The sequence below is a fragment of the Lemur catta genome, chromosome 8, assembly GCF_020740605.2.
Source record: "Lemur catta isolate mLemCat1 chromosome 8, mLemCat1.pri, whole genome shotgun sequence".
Taxonomy (NCBI): domain Eukaryota; kingdom Metazoa; phylum Chordata; class Mammalia; order Primates; family Lemuridae; genus Lemur; species Lemur catta.
Genome location: NC_059135.1, coordinates 29,361,322 through 29,383,022, shown reverse-complemented (window position 1 = coordinate 29,383,022; position 21,701 = coordinate 29,361,322). Strand labels below are relative to the sequence as shown.

The window sequence follows — 21,701 nt, the reverse complement described above, 5'->3', positions numbered from 1 at the left end:
GTTTATATTAGAACCTTATCATTACTTTGAAACTCACCCAAATAATTTGAGGGTGATCTGTAATCTACATAAATTCCAAGTTAATAATAAGTCATTTAGTGTAGTCATTACAGCTTTCTAGTTTAGATTTTGTTCTTATAATTTTTCCTACTTATTATTTTACTTTTAAATAATAATTGTTACATAGTTTTCATAAATAATTGTTTTTAGTGGCTACATAATATTTCCTTGGATTCATAATGTATAATTAGGTCATTTATAATTTTTAATACTGATATAAACTTCAAATTTTAAGTATAATATACTTATGGTTTTTCTTATTTTGGTGTACTTAATGATGAATTCCCAGGTTAAATATTTAAAGTGTGTGAATATTTTTATAGCTCAATATATGTTGTCTAATCAGTTTCCAGAAAAGAATATACCAATTCACAATGCCTACCAATAACACTTAAGTGTACCAGTTTCTCCACAGCCTCAATAATATGGAATGGTCAATACTGTTTTCTCCAATTAAATGTAAAATGGAGCCTTGTTTTCATTTGTATTTCTTTGATGTTTTAGTAGTTGAGAATTTTTTCTTACTCATTTGCTATTCTATTTCTGTGCTGTCTAATCACATTTTTGATTCAATGTTTTGCTCTTTTGTCTTATATATTTGAATTGGTTTACATTAAACTAATAGATTTTGCTATATTTGGTAATAGTTTTTAATGCTATATAAAATTTCTTTTCTAGAGTGGAGCTTGATCCACTCCTCAGCTTTTATAGGTTTTCAATATAATTGGAAGTAATATAAAAACTAAAGTACATTTTAGCTTATGTTTTTTAACTGTGTTGTTTGAGTAGCTTGAAACAGCTTAGTTTTAAATTTTGTTCTGATAACACAGAACCAAAGAGACTGTATATATTCAATGATGTGTGTATATGTGTATAAATAATTTTGCAGGTCCAAATTGTTTAAGCCCTTGGAAATGTCAAGAATCTGATATGGCTGACCTGCCCAGTAATGTCCTTCTTCACTACACAGCAAAGGTCAGAGTAAATTCACGGACTGTCCATGTTGTTATAAGTATGCTATGAATTGGAGTTCTTTTATATTCCTTTTGTCGCTTCAGTGGGTAATTGAAAGGAGGGGCTTGAATTGCCATTTTAAAAATTATGAATTTTCAAAGGAAGGTGAGAAGCAGTAAAAATTAAGGTGTACCTTCTCAACTGGGATTTAAATGTTCCTAGCATTATGTCATCTCGGTAGTATGAATAGGAATAGTTACAGTTGGAATTTGTACTAATGACTTCAGTAAATGAAACTGTCCTTGTATTCTCTGAGTTTATTGAGAGATAAAACAGAATTGTGCTCAGCTTTTTGTTTGTTTTTTAAATGTGATATAGCAAAAAAAAAAAAAAAAAAAAGGGAGGGAGGGAGCAATTAAAAAAAGAAAAAAGAAATGTTTGCTTCCAAGGGAGAAAAAAGTAACTACCTATGTGCATACCATGCCCAGTCCTTTTTCCTTCAAGGATTTATCTAATAAAAATAATTGTGGTCAGCAAGGACTGAGGGAAAGAAAATAAAAGGTAGAACTGGGAGGGAAAAAAGGGAGAAAGAAGTAGGCCAGGCACAGTGGCCACACCTGTAATCCCAGCACTTCAGGAGGATTGTTTGAGGCCAGGAGTTTGAGACTAGCCTGGGCAACATAGGAAGACCCCAGCTCTACAAAAAATTGAAAAATTAGCCACTCATAGTGGCGCACACCCATAGTCCCAGCTACTAGGGAGGCTGAGGTGGAAGGATCACTTGAACCCAGGAATCTGAGGTTACAGTGAGCTGTGATCAGACCACTGCACTCCAGCCTGGATGACAGAGTGGACCCTGTCTCAAAAAAAGAGAAAAAAAAGAAGAAGAAGAAGAAAAGGGAGAAGTAGCAAAAAACATCAGAGGCCTCCATTATACTCAATGCTACATGGACTCAGAAAATGCTTTGGTTTTGTGAGATTATATATTTTTGAGTATCTTTTTCTGGTTTAGCCAGCTGGTACATGATCATAATTTATTACGTTTGAATTTTTTTGTTTTATCTGACCTAATAAAATTTACTTTTTATTTTGAGAAATAAACTTTTTATTTTGATAAATTTAAAAGGTAGAGAGAAAGTCAAAAGAATGGTAAAGTGATATCCTGTATATTTTTCACTTAAATTTATCAATTATTAACATTTTGCCATACTTGCTGACTTTATTTTTTCTTTTATACTTGCTAACTTTATCTCAAATAATTCATGAAAGCAAATTCACATTGCTATCAAAACACTTCATCCCTAAATATTTCTACATAATCACTTACCTACATAAGAAAGTGATCCATAATTCATCTAATAAGCAATATATATTCAAAATTTCCCCCAAATATTTATTTAGCCTTTTAGAAATTAATACTGGATCCAGTCAAGGTTCATGTATTGCATTTGTTATAATGTCACTTAAATCTTATTTTTTGTTTTTCATAACTTTTTTCTCAAAGAAATGTTTGTCTACCCAACCATATTTTACGTTATTTCTTTGAAGGGCCATATCTTATTTGTATTCTCTACTGTCTAATATAGATAGCTAGGATATAATTACATTTAATCCAAATAACATATTTAGTGGCATGTGATGACCAACTGGTCTTTTTGACATCTGGTCATTGTATTCTTTCTACAAAGTAACTTTGAACTTGATTACATTAATGTTGGATTTTTTTTTTTTTTGATATTGAAAGTAAAAAATCTATGTTATTAAAAAAATAGCTATTGCCTTGTTTTTCCCCAAGAAACCCAATATGACCAACATATACAATTAAACGGTTTACTGAAAGAATATTTCTCCAAAGTGGTGATATGTCATGAGACAAGGGTCTGGTCTTGTCTTTTCTTTTCTTTTCTCTCTTTCCCTCCCTCCCTTTCTTCCTTACTTGCTTTCTTCCTTCCCTTCCCTTCCCTTCCCTCCCCTCTCCTCCCCTCCTCTCCTTTTTTCTTCCTTTGTTCTTTTATTTTCTTTTCTCTTTTCTTTTCTTTCTTTGGAATAGGGGTTAGATTGAAGGATGCTTCATTACCTGCAAATTCACAGAATGAATGTGAAGTTCATGGAATGGAAGTTTACAAAATGCCTTTATGAATGGAAGTTAACAAAATGACTTTAACAGTTTCTGGAGTTGCAGACTACGTTCTCAATCTGAATAAAGACAGAATTGTCTGTCAGTAACATGAGGGAAAATAGTGTCTTAAACCTGTAATTGAATATTTATATTATGATATATTTTTCTGTTCCGTGATTTCTGTATCTCACATTTTAATCACATATTTTATGTGTATCATTAAATTGTGCCTAGGTAAGTACTAATGGGAATAAAACTGTGACTTTTTTTAAAAGTGAAAAATCTGTTTATATATATCGATTTAAAAGAGAAAAAATTTAAAACTCTGTAACTGGCGAGTAAGTTTCAGCTATAGCCCATTTTTCAAATGACAGGCAGTGGTGATCTGCTTTTGAAGAGTGAGTGCTTTAGAATCTAGTGCCTGATTCCTTCTTTTACGAGACTGAGAACATTGCTTGACATTCTATGCTGAAAGAAAAAAGAAGAGACAGGGAACAGTAATACCAAAATTCATATGATGGGCATCTTATCATTGACTATTCTATATATCTCTTAAAATTATGGTGAAATGTTCCATACACAAAGTTATGTTTTGTTCTAATTGCACTTAGTTATTTGCCATATTTTTCTTCTATTCTTAGGCCTGCAAAAATTCAATCTGTCTTGATTTATCTGCTAATTGTTTGCATGGAAGATTAACAGGAAACAAAGTAGTGAACTGGGACATTAAGGTAAATTAATAATAAATGTTGGACGACATATAAGTTTACTGATCCTTTTAAAGATTTTGTCTTTTAAGCACCACCAGATTGTTGTGAATAATAGATCTCAGTTAAATGTTATGCAGACATATAATATGAAGGATAAACAACTGCAAAGTTAAATGACTATACTAGTTGAATGACTGATTTGCTTGAATAAGCAATCAGACTACACTAGTTGAATAACTGCTTTGTCATGGTTATCTGTAGCACTTTATTATTTCACTTATCATGGTGAATAGTAACACTTGTTTGCTTGACTCTCCAATAGTCCTTAAGAACTTTGAAGGAAGGGCAACTAGTTTTTTCACCAGTGCTTAGTACAGGGATATGCAATCAATAATTGCTGACTGAGTGATTAGATTAGTAAAGGTTAGTTAGGCTGATATGAAAGAGATATTCCATTTCTTAAATACAGTATTTCCTTGAAAGATATCTTAAATAGAAGTTATAGCCTAAGTAAAAGCAAAAGAAATATAAAAGATAGTTATAACGGGTTGTGTTGGTAAATCAGCAAAAAACTTTTCCAGTCAGTTAACACCAATCAAATATGTTTATTGTTTCAGTGGAACAGAAATCATTAGGATAATGTTGCCTGTGTAGAAATAAATCCATTAATTAATGTTAGTCTCATGTTATTCATGTTGTATAAAGCATTTTTCTCTTTAATTTTGGGATAAGAACATTTATCTGTTAACAGTAAGACTTATGACATGATTGACAAAGTCATAAGTTAACTTTTGCTTCACTTGTAAGATTGGTTTTGCAAAGCTAGTTCTATGTAGTATTATATATAGAAACCTAATTATTTATACCATATAGACCTGAAAATCTAAAAATTAAATCATCTTTGGTGCCTTAAGTTATAGCCATGTGGACTAACTAATTAGACTTTTGCCCGATGTGGAAATCAAAAAGGAACAGAATTATCAAGAGAAAGACAAGTTTATTTATTTATTTTTTTCCTGCAGCAAAATCAAAGACAAATGAAATGACTACTGGTAAAAAATATTTGACATTCAAAAAGTTAATTTACTTACTCTACAAAGAGCTCTTAAAAATCAGTATGAAAAACAGGCAAAACAAAGTAGCAGATATGTAGGATGAACAAATCTAGAGGTCTAGTGGAAAACATGAGGATTATATTAAATGAAATTATTTTGCACTAGAGAGTTTTGTTAAGTAGATTTTAGTTCTTGTTACAAAAAAGTAACTATGTGAGATGATAGATATGCTAATCTGCTTCACTATAGTAATCATTTTACTATCTGTATGTATCCTATAACATCATTTTGTAAGCCTCAAATATATAAAAAATAAAATTTGTTTTTACAAAAACAGGCAAAGAATATGAAGAGGTTGTTTACAGACTTAAGCTAGGTCCACATGGCCATTCAAAACCTTATATGACATTCACTGTATATCACGCATAAGCACTTTTTATATATTAGCAGCAACTTTATGAAGTAGGTATTATTATTATCCCCATTTATAGATGAAGAAAATGAGACTGGAGAGATATTAGTAACTTATCAAAGGATAGAGAGTGTATTTTATTAAGCTACCCAAAATATCCAAAACTTTGAACTTTGGCTGAACCACCCTTTCCACCTTTTTGTTAATTAAAAGTAGAGGAGTGGGTCATATTTCTACCACCAAATGCATTTTTTTTTATGATTTATTCTGCTGTTCATTATGCCTAATTGCCTAGTGACAATTGTTTGTTCTTCCATTATTGGAATTACATTATAAGATCCACTTATGAGCTTATGTTTGGATTGCCTGTGTTCAAAAATCCCTGAACTTTGGAAAACAAAGATAAAATAAAAATGGTCTGGCATGATCTGTCTTTAGTATGGATTACAGTGCCCTCTGAGGTTGCTCTTTAAAGCATCTTCCCCTGCAATGGGTCCTTTAGCTTAGGTTCTTTTAGCTTAGGTTCCTTTAGCTATCCTATATATTGCTTAAAAGTTTATTTAGCAAATTATATTGTAACTTCATATATGTTGTATAGATATTAAATGGTAAAATTGCCCTTTTTTAATAAAATTAAAAAATTGTAATTTTCTTTTTAGGACATCATAAACTGCATAGGTGGATTAAATGTACTTTTTCCTTTATTGGAACAAATCAGCCATTTGAGTGAAGGACAGATTCCTGAAGAAATGAATGAAAGCACAGTTCCTGAAGTGATAACACCTATGGAAAGAGAGGGTATGGTATTGACCTCCACAAAGGCATCAGGTATTATGATGAAATTATTAATAACACAAAATTGTCTTTGAGAAATTTGAGAATTCATTGAAAAATAGATTAAAATATCTTACCACCATTAAGAAGAAACTTAACCCATTTGTAACTGTAGCAGCTGTCCCTGGTTTTACTAATATAGTTCAGAAAGTTTATACTTTCATCAAAAAACTAAAGATGTTGTTTTTACTCTCCACTATCCTTAGTTTATACTCTTATTGGAAATATGACTACATTGTTAAATTTGTGGTGGAGAAAATGTTTACATGCCCATATAAGTATACAATACACAGTTGCTGCTTTTTCTGATTCCTTTGTACAAGTAAAGCTTGGAAACAAACTGCTGAACCAGATTCCTACTTTATTACAACATGCATTGTGATATAGAAAATGTGATACAAAAGTGATTATAACAATTAGAATAATTTTTTTTTTTTTTTGAGACAGAGTCTCACTCTGTTGCCCGGGGTAGAGTGCCATGGCGTCAGCCTAGCTCACAGCAACCTCAAACTCCTGGGCTCGAGCAATCCTCCTGCCTCAGCCTCCCGAGTAGCTGGGACTACAGGCATGTACCACCATGCCCGGCTAATTTTTTCTATATATATATATATATATATATATATGTTTTTAGCTGTCCGTATAATTTCTTTTCTACTTTTGTAAAGACGGAGTCTCGCTCTTGTTCAGGCTGGTCTCGAACTCCTGAGCTCAAACAATCTGCCCGCCTCGGCCTCCCAGAGTGCTAGGATTATAGGCATGAGCCACTGCGCCCGGCCAACAATTAGAATAATTAATGATATGTTCCTGATTCCACAGAGTCAAGACTAGAGAGAAACCTGGTTGCAACATTCATCTTGATTGTGAAGCATTTTATTCAGAGACATCCTATCAACCAGGACAATCTTATTCACTCCCATGGAGTTGCGATTCTTGGTGCCTTACTTCAGAAGGTGAGCCAGTCTAAGATTGTGTTAATGTATCTAATGATTATAATTAGCATCTAGTGTTGGGTTCTTTCCTTCCTAATAAATAAATATAATTTTAAATATAACAGTATTATAGCCTCATTTATATTAATGGATATAATTTGTTTCACAGGCAGCTTTTAAAAACTTTTATGGAATCATTTAAGGATTACTTAGTTTCTATAACAGTGTGTAATCTTTGATATGTATGACCTTGTTTGTTAGCTTTGATGTTTGTGATATTTGAGAAATACAAGACTATTTCAGGAATATGACATTAGGAAAATATTTTCCAGTGTTGAATAAGAAAAATTACTGTTTAAACTGTTTATATTTTTCTAACCTAGGTACTTCTATTTTTATATTTAGTAGATGTTCTGAATTAATGATTGAAATTATAGCTTAATGACAGTTATTTAAAGTGAGCTTTATAGAACCTTCTTCTGTTTGATTTCAGGTGCCAAGCACCTTGATGGATGTCAGTGTGTTGATGGCAATTCAATTACTAATTGAACAGGTATCATTAGAGAAAAGTATGCAGCTCCTGCAACAAATGTATCAATATTTACTCTTTGATTTCCGTATTTGGAACCGTGGCGATTTTCCCTTTCGAATTGGTGAGAACAGGCTATTAGATAACATTTTGTAGTTGTTTTGGAAATTTATAACTACCTATGTGACTTTATTTTAGACATATTTACCAGTGAACTTTCTATTTTAGGTCACATACAGTATCTTTCTACCATCATTAAAGACAGCAGGAGAGCTTTCCGAAAGAAGTACGGTGTGCAGTTTCTCCTAGATACACTTAGGATTTATTATGGGTATGATGCCCTTGCCCCTTCTCAGTTTGATATAATGTTTTCTGTCTGCTACACATTGGATTGGTAGATTTTCTCGTTACCAACAATTCTAATATCTTTTAATTTCAGAGAGGCAGTATAGTGTAGAGGTTAAAATGAACAAGGGGGTCACATTAATTGAGTTTGAATCTTGCTTTCATTAATTGTGCAGCTATAGGCAAATTACTCAACTCCTCTGTGCTTGAGTTTCTGCATCTGTGAAGAGTAGATAATAAAACTATGACCTTCTGTGATTGTTTTAAGGATTAAATTAAATGAACTAATATAAAGCCCTTGCAATTGTGTCTGCTACATAATGAGTGTTGTATAAACATAAGCTGTTTTAATATCTTTAATTTTTGTTACTGAAACTCTTAACTTCAAAAGATTTTCCTTAAAAAGAAAAAGAAGCCAAATGTACTATGAATTTCAATAATTACATGGAAAGATCTTTTTTTAAACTATGAATTCTTTTATATAAGAAACACAAAAAATGTAAAAATTACAGTTTCAGTTCATGCACTTTTGTTTTCTCTTTCAGGAGTGGTTGTAAATATAATGAGCTATCTCTAGATGATATTCGAACAATAAGGACTTCTTTGTATGGACTAATTAAATATTTTCTGTGCAAAGGTGGAACTCATGAAGAGATACAAAGTATTATGGGTTACATAGCTGCTACTAATGAAGAAGACCAGGTATTACACCTAAGATAAATCTATTTTTCCTTTTTAACATTGAAGTTGCCATGTCATCTTATTATAAATTTGCATTTTGTTTAATTAAATATTTTAAGAGTAAAATATGGTATAGTGTCACGTGTAATACCATGCAGTTAAAGAATTAAATTTTATTGACTAACTGAAAGTTTAGTAAAATAGATGGCCATGTAATTTAATACTTCAGTTAGCTAGAAAATACAGTATGTGGAAATAGTTCTGAAGTCAAGTGCTCTGCCCCTGAGCTATACCCCCTGTCTGGCAGTTCTGAAGTCTGTTTTCATAGTCTACATGGTATATGTTTACTTATCATCAGAGTTACTAGGTAGATTTCTAACATGAATTTTAATATAACATAGGTTTATAAAAATGTTGCATAAAGAGTAAATTGTAAATGTGTGTCTAATTTTAAAATACTTTTACATACATTATCTGATTTAATCCTTAGAACTACCCTTTAAGGCAGTGGTTCTCATCGAATGGTCCCTGACCAGTGTTACCTGGGAACTTGTTAGAAATACAAGTATACTACTGATTCAACTTCCAGGTTATTCTGGTATGCATGGTAAATTTTGAGAACCACTCATATAAAATATACACATCAGGAATTACTCTTCTCATTTATACTTTTGGAAATTTATATTCAGGGAGACAATGTGATTTAAAAAGTCATAGCTGATAAATCTGGAACTAGAACCCAAGTATATTTACTGCTGTTTCAGCACTCTTTCTGTATAACCCTCTCAGCACCACAAATTTGAGCAGGTTTATGTCCACTAAAATATTTTGCCCTCATATGTAATATTCATCGCATACTCAGTGGTTTATATGACTTCAGATTTGGTATTATGTAGTTGAGTTAACTTAGGCGATTTTCCTGTAAGGTTAGACTGCTTCAAAAGCTTCTCGTTATTTAAAATGATGAGTAGCCATCTTATTTCATGATAGTTACATCTGTGATTCATTGCCAGTGGTATAGTCAATTCAGTCAAAGCATTAGTTGTTGAGAACTTTCTATATACAAAGAATAATATTAGATGTTGCAGGTAACCTAATGAAGAATAAATTATTATTCTTACTTTTAGCCGTATATGGGAAGGGGTCAGTAAGAGGTTTATAAATAACTATGAAGCAAAGTGGAGTATGATAATAAGTATGATATCTATAAGAGAGGTACAAATTGGAGACCAGGAAAGGCTTTATGGAAGAGACGCATTTTCATATGGATAAAGCAAAAATAGGTAGAGTTTCAACAGGTGAATATGGACAGTGAAGTGGAGTTGTGCAAAAGGAAATGGAGTAAGACAAAAGCAGGGCTGGTTCAGAAAACATCAGATAGTGCAGTTAAGCTAAAACATTAGGGTATGTAGGATTTAGTTAAATATTTTGTGATTTATGACTTTATTTTTGCGCTTACATATAAGTGTGGTGTTTTGTTTTGTGTTGTTTAATTTTAAAAGCTCTTTGGAATTTTGGATGTACTCTTCAGTCTCCTACGTACCAGCCCAACTAGAGGTCAGCTTTTCTTACTGCTGTTTGAACCAGGAAATGCTGACATACTTTATGCCTTGCTCTTAAATCAGAAGTACTCCGACAGATTAAGAGAAATCATTTTTAAGGTACAAATATTTCTTAAGCATCTTTGTATTTGGGGACATTTGTGGATATATGAATTTTCTTGCAACATATACATTCTGTGACTATAAATTCTTTTTTCATATCTATTTCTGATTTTAAATTGTTCAACTTATTTTTATATACATTTTTCATGTTTCAGTTGTTTGCATATTAAAAAGCTAATTATAATCTGAAAAATCATATCAGTGAAATACTCACTTTGTCATACCATCCTCATCTCCTTTTTGACTGATGGTGGGGTCTATGTGGCAATTCACAACATTTTAATAGTTAATAATAATAGTTAACCTTATGTAGCACCCACCGTATGTCAGGCACTAAGCACTTTTTATCTATGAGGTTACTTAATCGTTGCAATAACTTTATGAAGTAGGCATTGTTATTATTCCCATTTTACAGATGAAGAAACTGAGTCCAGAGAGATTAATAACTTGTTGAACGTATGGATAAGTTGCTTCACAAATGTTTCCTTGTCCTTGAAAATTATTTTGATAACTGTTACATAAATGGATTACTAGATTGATCCAGAGCTGTCTTGACACACCTTTGTTCCTCTTGTAGGCTGTATGGTTTGTTTCTATATAAGCCTTAGCCATTAGGAAAGAAAATTTTAAATTATTTCTCTTGCATTTGCCATATTTAAATTACAGTTTTAAATATATTAATTATCTAAATACACTTGCATTTAAGTCCAATTTATTCCTAAATCCATTTTTTAAGGTGAATATAATATGGAATGTTCCTCCTATTAGTGCTGGGTTTTTTTTTTTACATTTAAGGAGTAAAATGATGCTCCAAAAACAATGTGTGTTTATATTTTATTCAGTATTAACCTAAGCAACAAACTATTCTTAGTTCTTTATATTGAGAAGAATATATCACTTGTCATGACCAGATTATGGAACAAATGTTGAAATGCACAAACGTTTATGAACGTAGTAAACAACGTATTCGACTCAGAGAAGTTGGCTACTCAGGATTGGGACTCCTCCTTAATGAAGCACTTATTAATATTTCTCTCATTAAAAACCTGACCAACCAAATCATAAATACAGGTACGACTAAGGCTAATAATAACACATTTAAGAACTGTTTTTTTCTGGAAGTTTTTTTACTCCTTTCTCAGGTTACTTTTAAAATTACTTGTTATTTATTCAGCAGGGCCTTCCTTGGGTACTGTGTCTCACATACTTTTGTTGCCTTTGTCTCCTCAGAGTGTAGCACAGTGCCTTACTCAGTAAATGTTTATTGACAGAGTGATTAAATTAATAACTGAGTCTACATAACAAGAAAAGGACACTAGAGAAAATATATACAAAATATTTTTTTCTTCAAGGGGTTTAAATTTTTAAAGGCAAAATGAAAACTAATTTTAGATATTCATTTTTTCTGGTTTTTTTAATAAATTTTTTTTTTCAGTACTTATTACAAATGGCAGAATTTATGCCAGATGCTGGGAGTTTTCGAGTATAAAGTTTTTTGTCTTAATAAGACAAGACATGTACATGAAAAGATAAATAATAGTATAAGAGCCACATAGTATGGACCGTATGTTCCAGCAATCAAAAGTAAAGAATACTTATTTAGGGTTAATCCAGGAGGGTGTCAAACATTCAAAACTTATTTTTTCTGTAAAATTTGAACATATATATATATAATTCCTATTTTAAGATGAAACAATTATTTCAGCATTTATACAAGTATTACCCATGGTTCTTTCTTTGGTCATCTCTGGAATTTATTTGAACTTTTTGTTTTTTTCCCACCATAGATCCTGTTATTAATTTCAAAGATCTGTTATCTGTGGTATATATCTCTCACAGAACGTACATAAATGTTAGAGTGGTCATCTGCAGAAAGGTTAGTAAACCTTTAAGATACATTTTAACAATAGCATCATCAGCATACTGTAAATTACTTTTGCATCGAGTGTTTTCTAGCAGATAGAAGTTTTCATTTCTTTTATTTTATAAATGACATAATTTTATAAGTAAATAATTTCCTTTTTGAAGTGAGTTCATGTAATCACCAGAAATCAGCATGTGAATTTGTTGTTCTTAGCTCTTCATGGTCTCCTAGAAATATTCCCTTTCCAGAGTCAAAAATTTATTACCAGAGAATAGTTTCTTTATTAAGAACCTTCAATGATTGTGGCCATTTCTAATTTATGTACCATATTTTAGAGTTTCTGAATCTTTCAACTCTTTGGGAAGAATTTTCTATATTTATGAGTATTCCAACAATTATTTGTCTTCAGTACACATTTAACCTTTAAGGCAAGAGATAGTTATCCTGTCTGCCCCATTCAGATCATGACCTTCTCTCTCCTCCACTAGTAACCACTGATCTGTCTACTATTTAATTTGCTTTGTTGCTTCTCTTTTTAATTCTACCTTCTAATTATGTCATAGTACTTTTCTGTCAGTTAAAAACAAAACAAACAACTACAACAACAGATATGTGTGTGTGTGTGCGTGTGTGTGTGTATCTTTTTAATGGCTGATAGTTTTTCATTCTATGGTTATTCTATAAAGTATTATCTTACCCGTTATCGATCGACATTTAGGTTATTTCCTGTTTTTTCATGTTATAAACTGCTGTTAAGAAGATCTTTTTATGTATTTCTTTTCCTTTTTGTGGTAATACATATGTAGGACATACTCTATGAAATAGAATTACTGTGTCAGATGAAATTCAAAATGTAAATGTGATTTTGCCACACTGTCCTTTTTTTTTTTTCCTCTTCTCCATCCTCCTCCTTTGCAGGCACACGTTGTCCTTCAAAATAACTATACCAGTTTACATTTACACAAACTGTGTGTGACAGTGACTATTTCCCCGCAAGTCAACCCTGAGTATTTGAAGTAGGTCATGTAAATTGATCCTTTCATTTCAGTGTGCAGTTAGAAAGAACTCTCAGTGCAGCTTGGTTTTTATCCATTATATGTGTGTGAAATAGATATAAGTCTTATTTTATGGAAACTTTAAAGTCATGAAATCATGAAAAGTTTCTTTGCCAAGCAAAGCTTAATCTGGAAGGAAAAAAAATCGTATTCTGCACCAACAAAGTAATGGTAGCTCACTGACTGATATACCATTAGTGAAGTAAGAAACTTCACATGTCATTGTGCCTCATTGCTTTCTATATCAGCGTACATTAGTACTATTAATATTGAAGTCCCTGCCAACATTATTCATTTCCTGCTATGAACTTGTCAGAGTTAGAACTTCTGTTAAGAGAGATATTCAAAACCTTGAGAGCCAAAGTTCTTTTAATCTACATGAAGTTTATTGGCTTTGTCATAAAAGTGTCTTAATGATCTTAACTGAATTTCTGAAGGTTTTTAAGAACTTGTTTTTATTCAAAAATTGAAATAATCTCGGTAGTAGAGATGATATGTATTCCCATGTCATCATTGTTCTTTAATTTCAAATTCTTATTCCAGCTAAAAAGCAGCATCTGTTTTCTTGGAATAAATTTTTTGGAATTAAAGTTTAGTTTTTGTTTTGTTTGTACAATGTAGACTTATTAGATAAGATAAGCTTCAGTATAGATTTACTGAACAAAATGTTTTTCAAAAACAACCATTAACTTTCTTGGGAAAAAGATGAGACAGGAAAACATTATTCTTCGTATACCCAGCTTCTATCAAGTGTCTTACGTGTTCTATTCAATCTCCTGACTCTAGTGCCTAGAACCGTGCCTAGCACATAGTACATGTTCAGTAATATTTGCTGAATATAGTAGGCTTGTGGAAAGTATTTAGTTGAGAAAATATCAGCTTATTACACTTTACATATATCATCATTCTATTTATATTTTCTCTGTGACCAAATTAAATTAATAACACGTGTGTCTTGGCGTGTGGAAGATCATTTTAGTTGTCCTTTCGGACAAACTAGAATGGACAGGAAAAAATAAGTTTTCCTTTTTTATCTTTTAGCAAATAATTTAGTATATACCGACTCTGTACAATGAGTACTCTGCAGATTAGTTGGAAACACAATGTTAGTCCTCCAAATAGTTTATAAACTAAGTAAGAACATAATCTTTTGAAAGTATATCCTTCTATAGTTTCTCATTCAATTGCTTTGTCATTAAAATAACTGAAAAGAGACTATTCTTGATATAAAGTACTGTGTACTTTTTGAAGAATTTTGTATTCTTAATCTCTTTGCAGATTTTACAGATTTTGCAGTCCCAGCCAGATGCAGCACATCAGATATCACAACAAGTGGGTTGGCAAGACACCTTAGTTAGGCTTTTTTTAAAAGCAAATTTTGAAAATGAAAATGCTCTTCATAAGCACAGTAGGGCTGTTTTAGTGAAAGACAATGGTAAAAATATATCAACTGAAGATTTTAAGAGGAACTTTGATGAAAAGACAGATGAAGAAAAAACCAACTCTTTTGCCTCAGCTAATGTGGCTTCAGATCAGTGGAGTTTGGAAGACAGACACTCTTTAGACTCAAACACACTGTTATTTCAAGAAGATAGCTCTGTGGGAGAATTGTCTTTCAAATCAGAGAATCAAGAAGAATTCTGGCATAGTAACCCTTCACATTTGAGTTTAGATCTCAGTGGAATTGACTCATGTGAAATGAGTGATAGTGGAAGTCAAATGCCAGACAGCTTGCCTAGTACGCCATCCCCAATAGAGTCTAGTAAGTCATTTTCCATGCAGTCTGACAAAGAAAGCAGCATCACAAATGATATGGGCTTTAGTGATGACTTCTCTTTACTTGAAAGCCAAGAGGTAAATTTCCTTATTTTTCTTTTCATATGTATGTTATATACTTCTAATCCTTAGAAATGTGCAAGCAGTTGTTAAAAATTTCGCATTCATGTTCTAAGTTTCATGATCTAAGGTTTAGAAGCCTAAAAGTCACTAGATTGTGAGTTTCTTGAGAGCAAAGCCAATGTCTTATTCATCTTGTATCTTTAGGGCCTGGTAAAAGTTCCAGGTTCATCAAGGCACTTAAAAAATATGTTAAACAATTATAATCATTATGTGTCATAGTTCTTATTACGTACTTTTAACACCTCCTCACTCCAATTACTTAAAATTCCTTTATCTTTTCTAGAGATGTGAGGAGGAGCTTCTTCAGTTACTGACAAATATTTTGAATCATATAATGTGTAAGGGACTGGAAAAGTCTGATGATGATACTTGGATTGAACGAGGACAAGTATTTTCAGCACTAACTAAGCCAGGAATATCCAGTGAGCTACTTCGACCATCAGATGAAATAAAACTAACGTAAGCATTCAGTTAGTGATTTTCCACCCTCCTTTTGAAGTGGGTAGGAGTCTGAAATTATACTCATTATTGAACTTTTGTTCAGTATTCAGTGGATTTAAAGGAAGAAAAGGAGACACTTTGTGTTCAGTTCCTTTTCCTATCTTTTGCCATTCTGTTAGGACCTAAAGAGTAATCCCAAACTAACTCAAATGTGAGGAGATTGAAATCTTTTTTTTTTTTTTTTTTTTTTGAGACAGAGTCTCACTCTGTTGCCTGGGCTAGAGTGCTGTGGCATCAGCCTAGCTCACAGCAACCTCAAACTCTTGGGCTCAAGCAATCCTACTGCCTCAGCCTCCCGAGTAGCTGGGACTACAGGCATGCATCACCATGCCCGGCTAATTTTTTCTATATATTTTTAGTTGTCCAGATAATTTCTTTCTGTTTTTTAGTAGAGACGGGTCTTGCTCTTGCTCAGACTGGTCTCGAACGCCTGACCTCGAGCGATCCTCCCACAGACGTGAGCCACCGTGCTCGGCCCTGAAATCTTAAATAAATTTAAATTTTAAAAGATTACAGAGTCTTTGTTTAAATTGTTTTCTGCAGGATTTGAGAACTTGATACATGGTGTTTTATAGGCTTGTCCAAATTTTGAGTGTTTCCATGCTTAGGGAAGGGAGTAGTGTTTTCATGAAAATTACTTCTCTGAAGGATTTAGGGTTCCCTGTAGATAATAGGACTCTGTAACAACAGCACACCAGGATAGAATTACCTCTTTGTTTTTCTACAGGGCTAGACCCTCTGTAAGGCATAATGAGCCTTTCTTCCCTAAACTTCCCCATTTTCAGCTTTAGAGAAACTGTTTTAAGTATCTCATGGAGGATAGAATGTGAATTATTGTCATAGCTTTTTTATAGTCAAGTAAAATAGGTAACTTTGACTTTTAGTATTAGATATATTAAAGATTGATACTCCAAAAAATTAAAAAGTTACTCCATCGTTATTAAATTCCGTCCATAATGTCTTAGTGATATCTGCCAGTGATGATGTATCTTTGGAGATAAAGTATTGCCTCTCAAGCTGTTTTTTCCTTTTTTATTCATGTCCTACTATCTTCCTAAGATCACAGTGGTTTTAAGAGGACTTTGTTTTACACTTAGTTTGCTACAGAAGATGTTAGAATGGGCAGTCACAGAAAACAGAGAAGCAAAAACTAACCCAATAACTGCTGAAAACGGCTTCCGACTCATGCTGATCATACAAGACTTTCTACAATCTGAGGGACTAGTTAACTCAAATATGTGGACTGAGAAGGTGCAGTAATATCCCTTTGAAATTATATTTTGGGAAGTTAAGAACTTTATTCAGAGAATGAAATTTTGTACCCCATCTTTTTAGAGCATTAGTACATAATCAGATGCAGTAAACGTGGGCAAGATGTGATGAATAGTCACAGATTTTGTTAGACATTGCTTTTATGACTCTTTTGGCTTTTGCCAACTGAAATTGGGCTAGTTTTGAAATATTTATGATTTGTATTAGTGTTGGGGAAAACTCCTCAGTGGATTAAAAAACTGAATGTTTTTATTTCATAATTTTTCCCTTAGCTTTTAGAGGATATGATGCTGCTCTTTGACTGTCTGTCAGTCTGGTATTCTGAAAGTCCAGTATGGGTAAAACTCTCTCAAATTCAGATCCAGTTGCTTCTTGGATTCATTGGAAGGGGTAATTTGCAGGTTTGCCAATGCTTTTACTTTATTTTCTATACTTGCATGCAGCATAAGTATTATTTTTGTGACAACCAAATGATAACGTCTTTTAACTATTTTAATTATTTTATTAGTTCCAAAAATATCCATGATTTGACTTGGAGTTTGAGTTTAGTGAGATCAGAAAAGAGCTTGAGAGAGGCAGCTAGCTAATTGATTATTTCTTCCTGATATTTATGAGTTGATATAATTTTAAGGCTTCCTTTTATAGGATTTATACATAGCTTATATTAAAAACATTACTCATATCATCTATATTCAGTGTAGCCAGCTAGGTGCTAGACAGCCTGCCTAGACTATTTATATATGTACATTTTAGAGCTTATAGTTTTAGGAAAATTATTTTTTAAATTGTTCTTTCAAAGTTTTTTCTAATATTTTACTAATCTACAATTTTACATTTTATCTCATACTTTTCTTTGTTCATCAAACACCAAGTATCTTTCAAGTACTAAGCATTGTGCTAGGTTTTGAAATAAAGGTAAATAAAATATGGGTCACAAGGAATATTTATCTCTATTTTAAATTAAAATTTTAAAAGGTTGGAAAAGTTTCAAGTGGATTTTAGTCTGTCATTTTTCTATTTACATAGGTACTTGTGAGAATCTGGGTTGCATTAGTCATGACAGGTATCCCACAACTATTTATCTGACTCTATTTATTTTCTTTTGATGTTTTAATTTTTGTATTTGGTTCAGGGGCTTTGGGTTTGACTGGTTTCTAATGTACATAAACTAGATAGAGTGTTGATAAGAACATGGAGAGGTTAAAGCCCAGCCATCATGGCTCACACCTGTAATCCTAGCACTCTGGGAGGCCAAGGCAGGAGGATCACTTGAGCTTAGGAGTTTGAGACCAGCCTGAGCAAGAGTGAGACTCCGTCTCTGCTAAAAATAGAAAAAATTAGCTGGGCGTGGTGGCATGTGCTTGTAGTCTTAGCTACTTGGGAGGCTGAACCAGGAGGATTGCCTGATACCAGGAGTTTGAGGTTGCTGTGAGCTAGGCTGACACCATGGCACCCTAGCCTAGGCGATAGAGCGAGACTCTGTCTGAAACAGACAAACAAAAAACCATGGAAAGGTTAAATTTCTAACATAAAGTTGCCCTGTTTTAAAAAGACCATAATCTGACGATTCTGTTTTTAATAATTATTTATTTCTGATTATAAAAGTAACACCTGCTCACTGTGGAAAATACCCAAAAGCATAAAGAAGAAACAAATAAATTATTCAACATCTCATAACCTAAGAGAAAACAACTGTTAGTATTTTAATATTTTTTTGTCATTTTTTTATGAATATATCTTTTTCATATGATTGAAATGATCATATATTTGGGTAATTTTGTATTCTTTTTCTTCCTATTAGATAAAACTCATTTCCCCATGTTACTTTTTTAATAGGAGTTTTTTTCCTTTCATCATTGTAGAAAACTTGAAAAATGCCAGAAAACTAAACAAGGTATTTAGGGTATTAAGACATACAGATGATAGTTTAAATTGTACAGCCTTTTAAGTGTAATTCTAAAATATTTGAACTAAGAACTTTAAAAATGATTATACTCGTCTAGTAATTGTACTCTAAAACTAATCCTAAAATAATAATATTACTGAACAATCTTTGTACACAGAGATGTGCATCATAATATTCTTTTTTTCCTCTACCTAGAAATAGAATGAGGATAGCTTTTTTGGGTTTTTCTTTAACATTAGCCTAATGAATATTAAAGTAGTTGCAACTAGCATGCCAGGTAGTTATTCAATTTAGATGTTGGGACTCAAGGTAAACTAGTTTACCTTGTTTTTTTATTTGATGAAATTTCCTGAAACAAAATGCCTTTGTTTAGTTCACCATTAAATATCCAATGCCTATTTTATAGTAGGGGCTCTATAAATACTCAGTAAATAAATAAATGAATGAGTACAATACCTACAGATAAGACTGATCCTATCTTTCAGTAGTTAGTGACCTAAAACATTTCTCACTAGCCTGTTGTTTAATTTCGTTCTCTCAGAAATAAAAGCATATTTCCTGGAGGTACATGTTAAAGGTTAGGACAGGAATCTCTTTCCTTATTAGGGTTATAATACAGCTGCCTGCAAAATGAATCTGGCTAGGAAAGTTGTTTTGTTTGGCCCATATGTATTAATTGCAAGTATTAGGAGATTTCATCCAAAACCCAAGATTTCCCAGCTTTTCTCAAAAATAAGACTACATGGTTATTAATTCATTTAGTTACAGCATATGGTCCCGAGTTGGTCTGAATCCCTACTCCCCCAGTTTTCTTAGCTCAGCCAGGGACTTTTATCCCTGGCTGCACATGAAATCACCTAGAGGAGCTTTTAAAAAATACCTTGGTAGAATATCACCCATAGTAATTAACTCAGAATCAGAGGGACTAGGGCATCAGTATTTTTTAGTAATTCCTCAGGTGACCCTAATGCAGTACTGTTTATAATATTAGATAGGAGGGGGAATATATGTGGTATGTGTGTATCCAAAATTAAAGCAATGGTCAAGTAAATTATCTCATGTTCATTACAGAGTTTATTTATTAAAAGCAAAGCACTAGATATTCAACTTTTTATGTAAACAATATTTTTAAAGACACATAGCAAAAAAGGCCCAGAATGTTAGCATTGGTATTTCCTGGATGTAGAGATTTTATGACTTTTTTTCTTCCATTTATTGGACTCTATTGGAATTAAGTTCCTTTAGTCAGATTCAAAGACTAAAGTGGGGTAAAGGGTTAGGGGAAAATATGAGGAGGGTGAAGAAGCTTCACTGTCTAGTAGAAAAGTTAAAGCTTTGAGCCATCTTAGAGATTGTTTCTCCAATGCTGTTTGCTTTGTTAAGATTTGCATAGAATGACTGCCTAACGTCTCTTGTTGCCTTAGCCTGCAAAGACCTGTGTGTACATTCCAGACTAGCTTTTGGCACAGATAAATTCTTGAAGTGGTGTCAGGTTTTAATACTTTTTAATTTTCTTTTGCTTTTCTTTATTTGGGAAGATCCAAAATAAGGAAATAGAGTTTAAAGGGGGAGACGAAAGAAGCACAATATATCATTTTTACTGGTTTGATTTTAAGGCTTAGATCTTTCTCTAGCCCCTTAATGGCGTAATTTACCTTTCCACCTTGGGGTTTAAGGTCAAACCTTAATAGTAATATAGAGTATTTCTTTGCTGGGGCTTGTGCTCTTAATATGGGAATTTTAAGGGTAGTTAGGTTTCTGATCAAGAACTTGGACTCCTATATACCTGTCCTTTATGTATCGGAATACTTTTAATCTCAAGTAACAGAAATACCAATTCAAATTGACTTAGTTAAGAAGATTTATTGGCTCATAATTGAGGCTTCCATAGTTAAGATGAGTTTAAGGCAGGGTTCAGTCAGGACTCTGGTTCCATTTATTTGCTGTTCTCATAGCGCTACTCTCGATCATCTGTCATCATAAGCTGTCTTCCCTTATGAAAACAAAATGGCTGCCCAACAGCAATTGGGACTGTATGCTACCTATTTTCTTTTTTTTTTTTCTTTTGAGATAGGGTCTCACTCTGTCAACCAGGCTGAAGTACAATGATCATAGCTCACCATAGCCTCAAACTCCTGGGCTCAAGCTACCCTGCCATCTCAGCCTCCTGAGTAGCTAGAACTACAGGTGTGTATCACCATGCCTGGCTAATTTTTTTATTTTTTGTGCAGACGGGGTCTCACTATGTTGTCCAGGCTGGTCTTGAAATCCTGGCCTCAAGTGATCCTCCCGCCTCTGCCTAACATACTGGGATTACAGGCATGAACCAGTGCACCTGGCCCTATGCTACCTCTTTCATATCCAGAGAAAGAGTGCTTCTTCCTACGGTTATTTTTGGTAGACAATTAGCCATGAGGCTGTTGTTGTGTTTCTGCATATCTTATGAATAGAGACTCTGGCTGCCTTTGTTATGAACTGCCTTTTTGATGTTGTTTGTATGAGCAACTTTGGAAGATAGAGATCATGTCTCCCTCGAGAGCAAAAGGCAGAGTAGTTTACTGTCCAATATAGTAATGGTAATGTCTCCCTCTGTGACAAAGATCAGACAGGCTTACTGCCTAATATAAAAGATTGAGGTTCCCTATGCTTAGGATTCCTGTCCTAAAGTGTGCTCACATGTGCAGGTATCATCTAGTCCTCTTCATTTCTTACTGTGGGAATTCTAGTGTGGGGAACCAGTGCAAAAGCCAATACTCTGGCTATTGCTATTGCTGTAGATTTTTGTCTTTGACCCAGGAGTCTTGTGTCTTCTGCCAACATCTGTGAAACTGTGGCAGCCTAACTTGTTAGCTTGGAGGTAAGGTAAGATCTAAGACCCTTTACAATTCTTGACAGTTACTGTATAAAAGTTG

General features: G+C 33.0%; 1 protein-coding gene across 1 annotated transcript in view; it reads left to right on the top strand.

The window, feature by feature from the left end:
• NBEAL1 (neurobeachin like 1) overlaps positions 1-21,701 on the top strand; it is a 158,739-nt gene that overhangs the window by 68,495 nt on the left and 68,543 nt on the right. Inside the window, 14 exon segments of the mRNA XM_045559692.1 lie at positions 950-1,035; positions 3,775-3,864; positions 5,970-6,138; positions 6,961-7,094; positions 7,567-7,726; positions 7,831-7,933; positions 8,493-8,649; positions 10,131-10,289; positions 11,204-11,363; positions 12,080-12,168; positions 14,490-15,065; positions 15,394-15,569; positions 16,709-16,862; positions 17,156-17,284. Of these exon segments, the coding sequence (XP_045415648.1) occupies positions 950-1,035; positions 3,775-3,864; positions 5,970-6,138; positions 6,961-7,094; positions 7,567-7,726; positions 7,831-7,933; positions 8,493-8,649; positions 10,131-10,289; positions 11,204-11,363; positions 12,080-12,168; positions 14,490-15,065; positions 15,394-15,569; positions 16,709-16,862; positions 17,156-17,284 (2,342 nt within the window).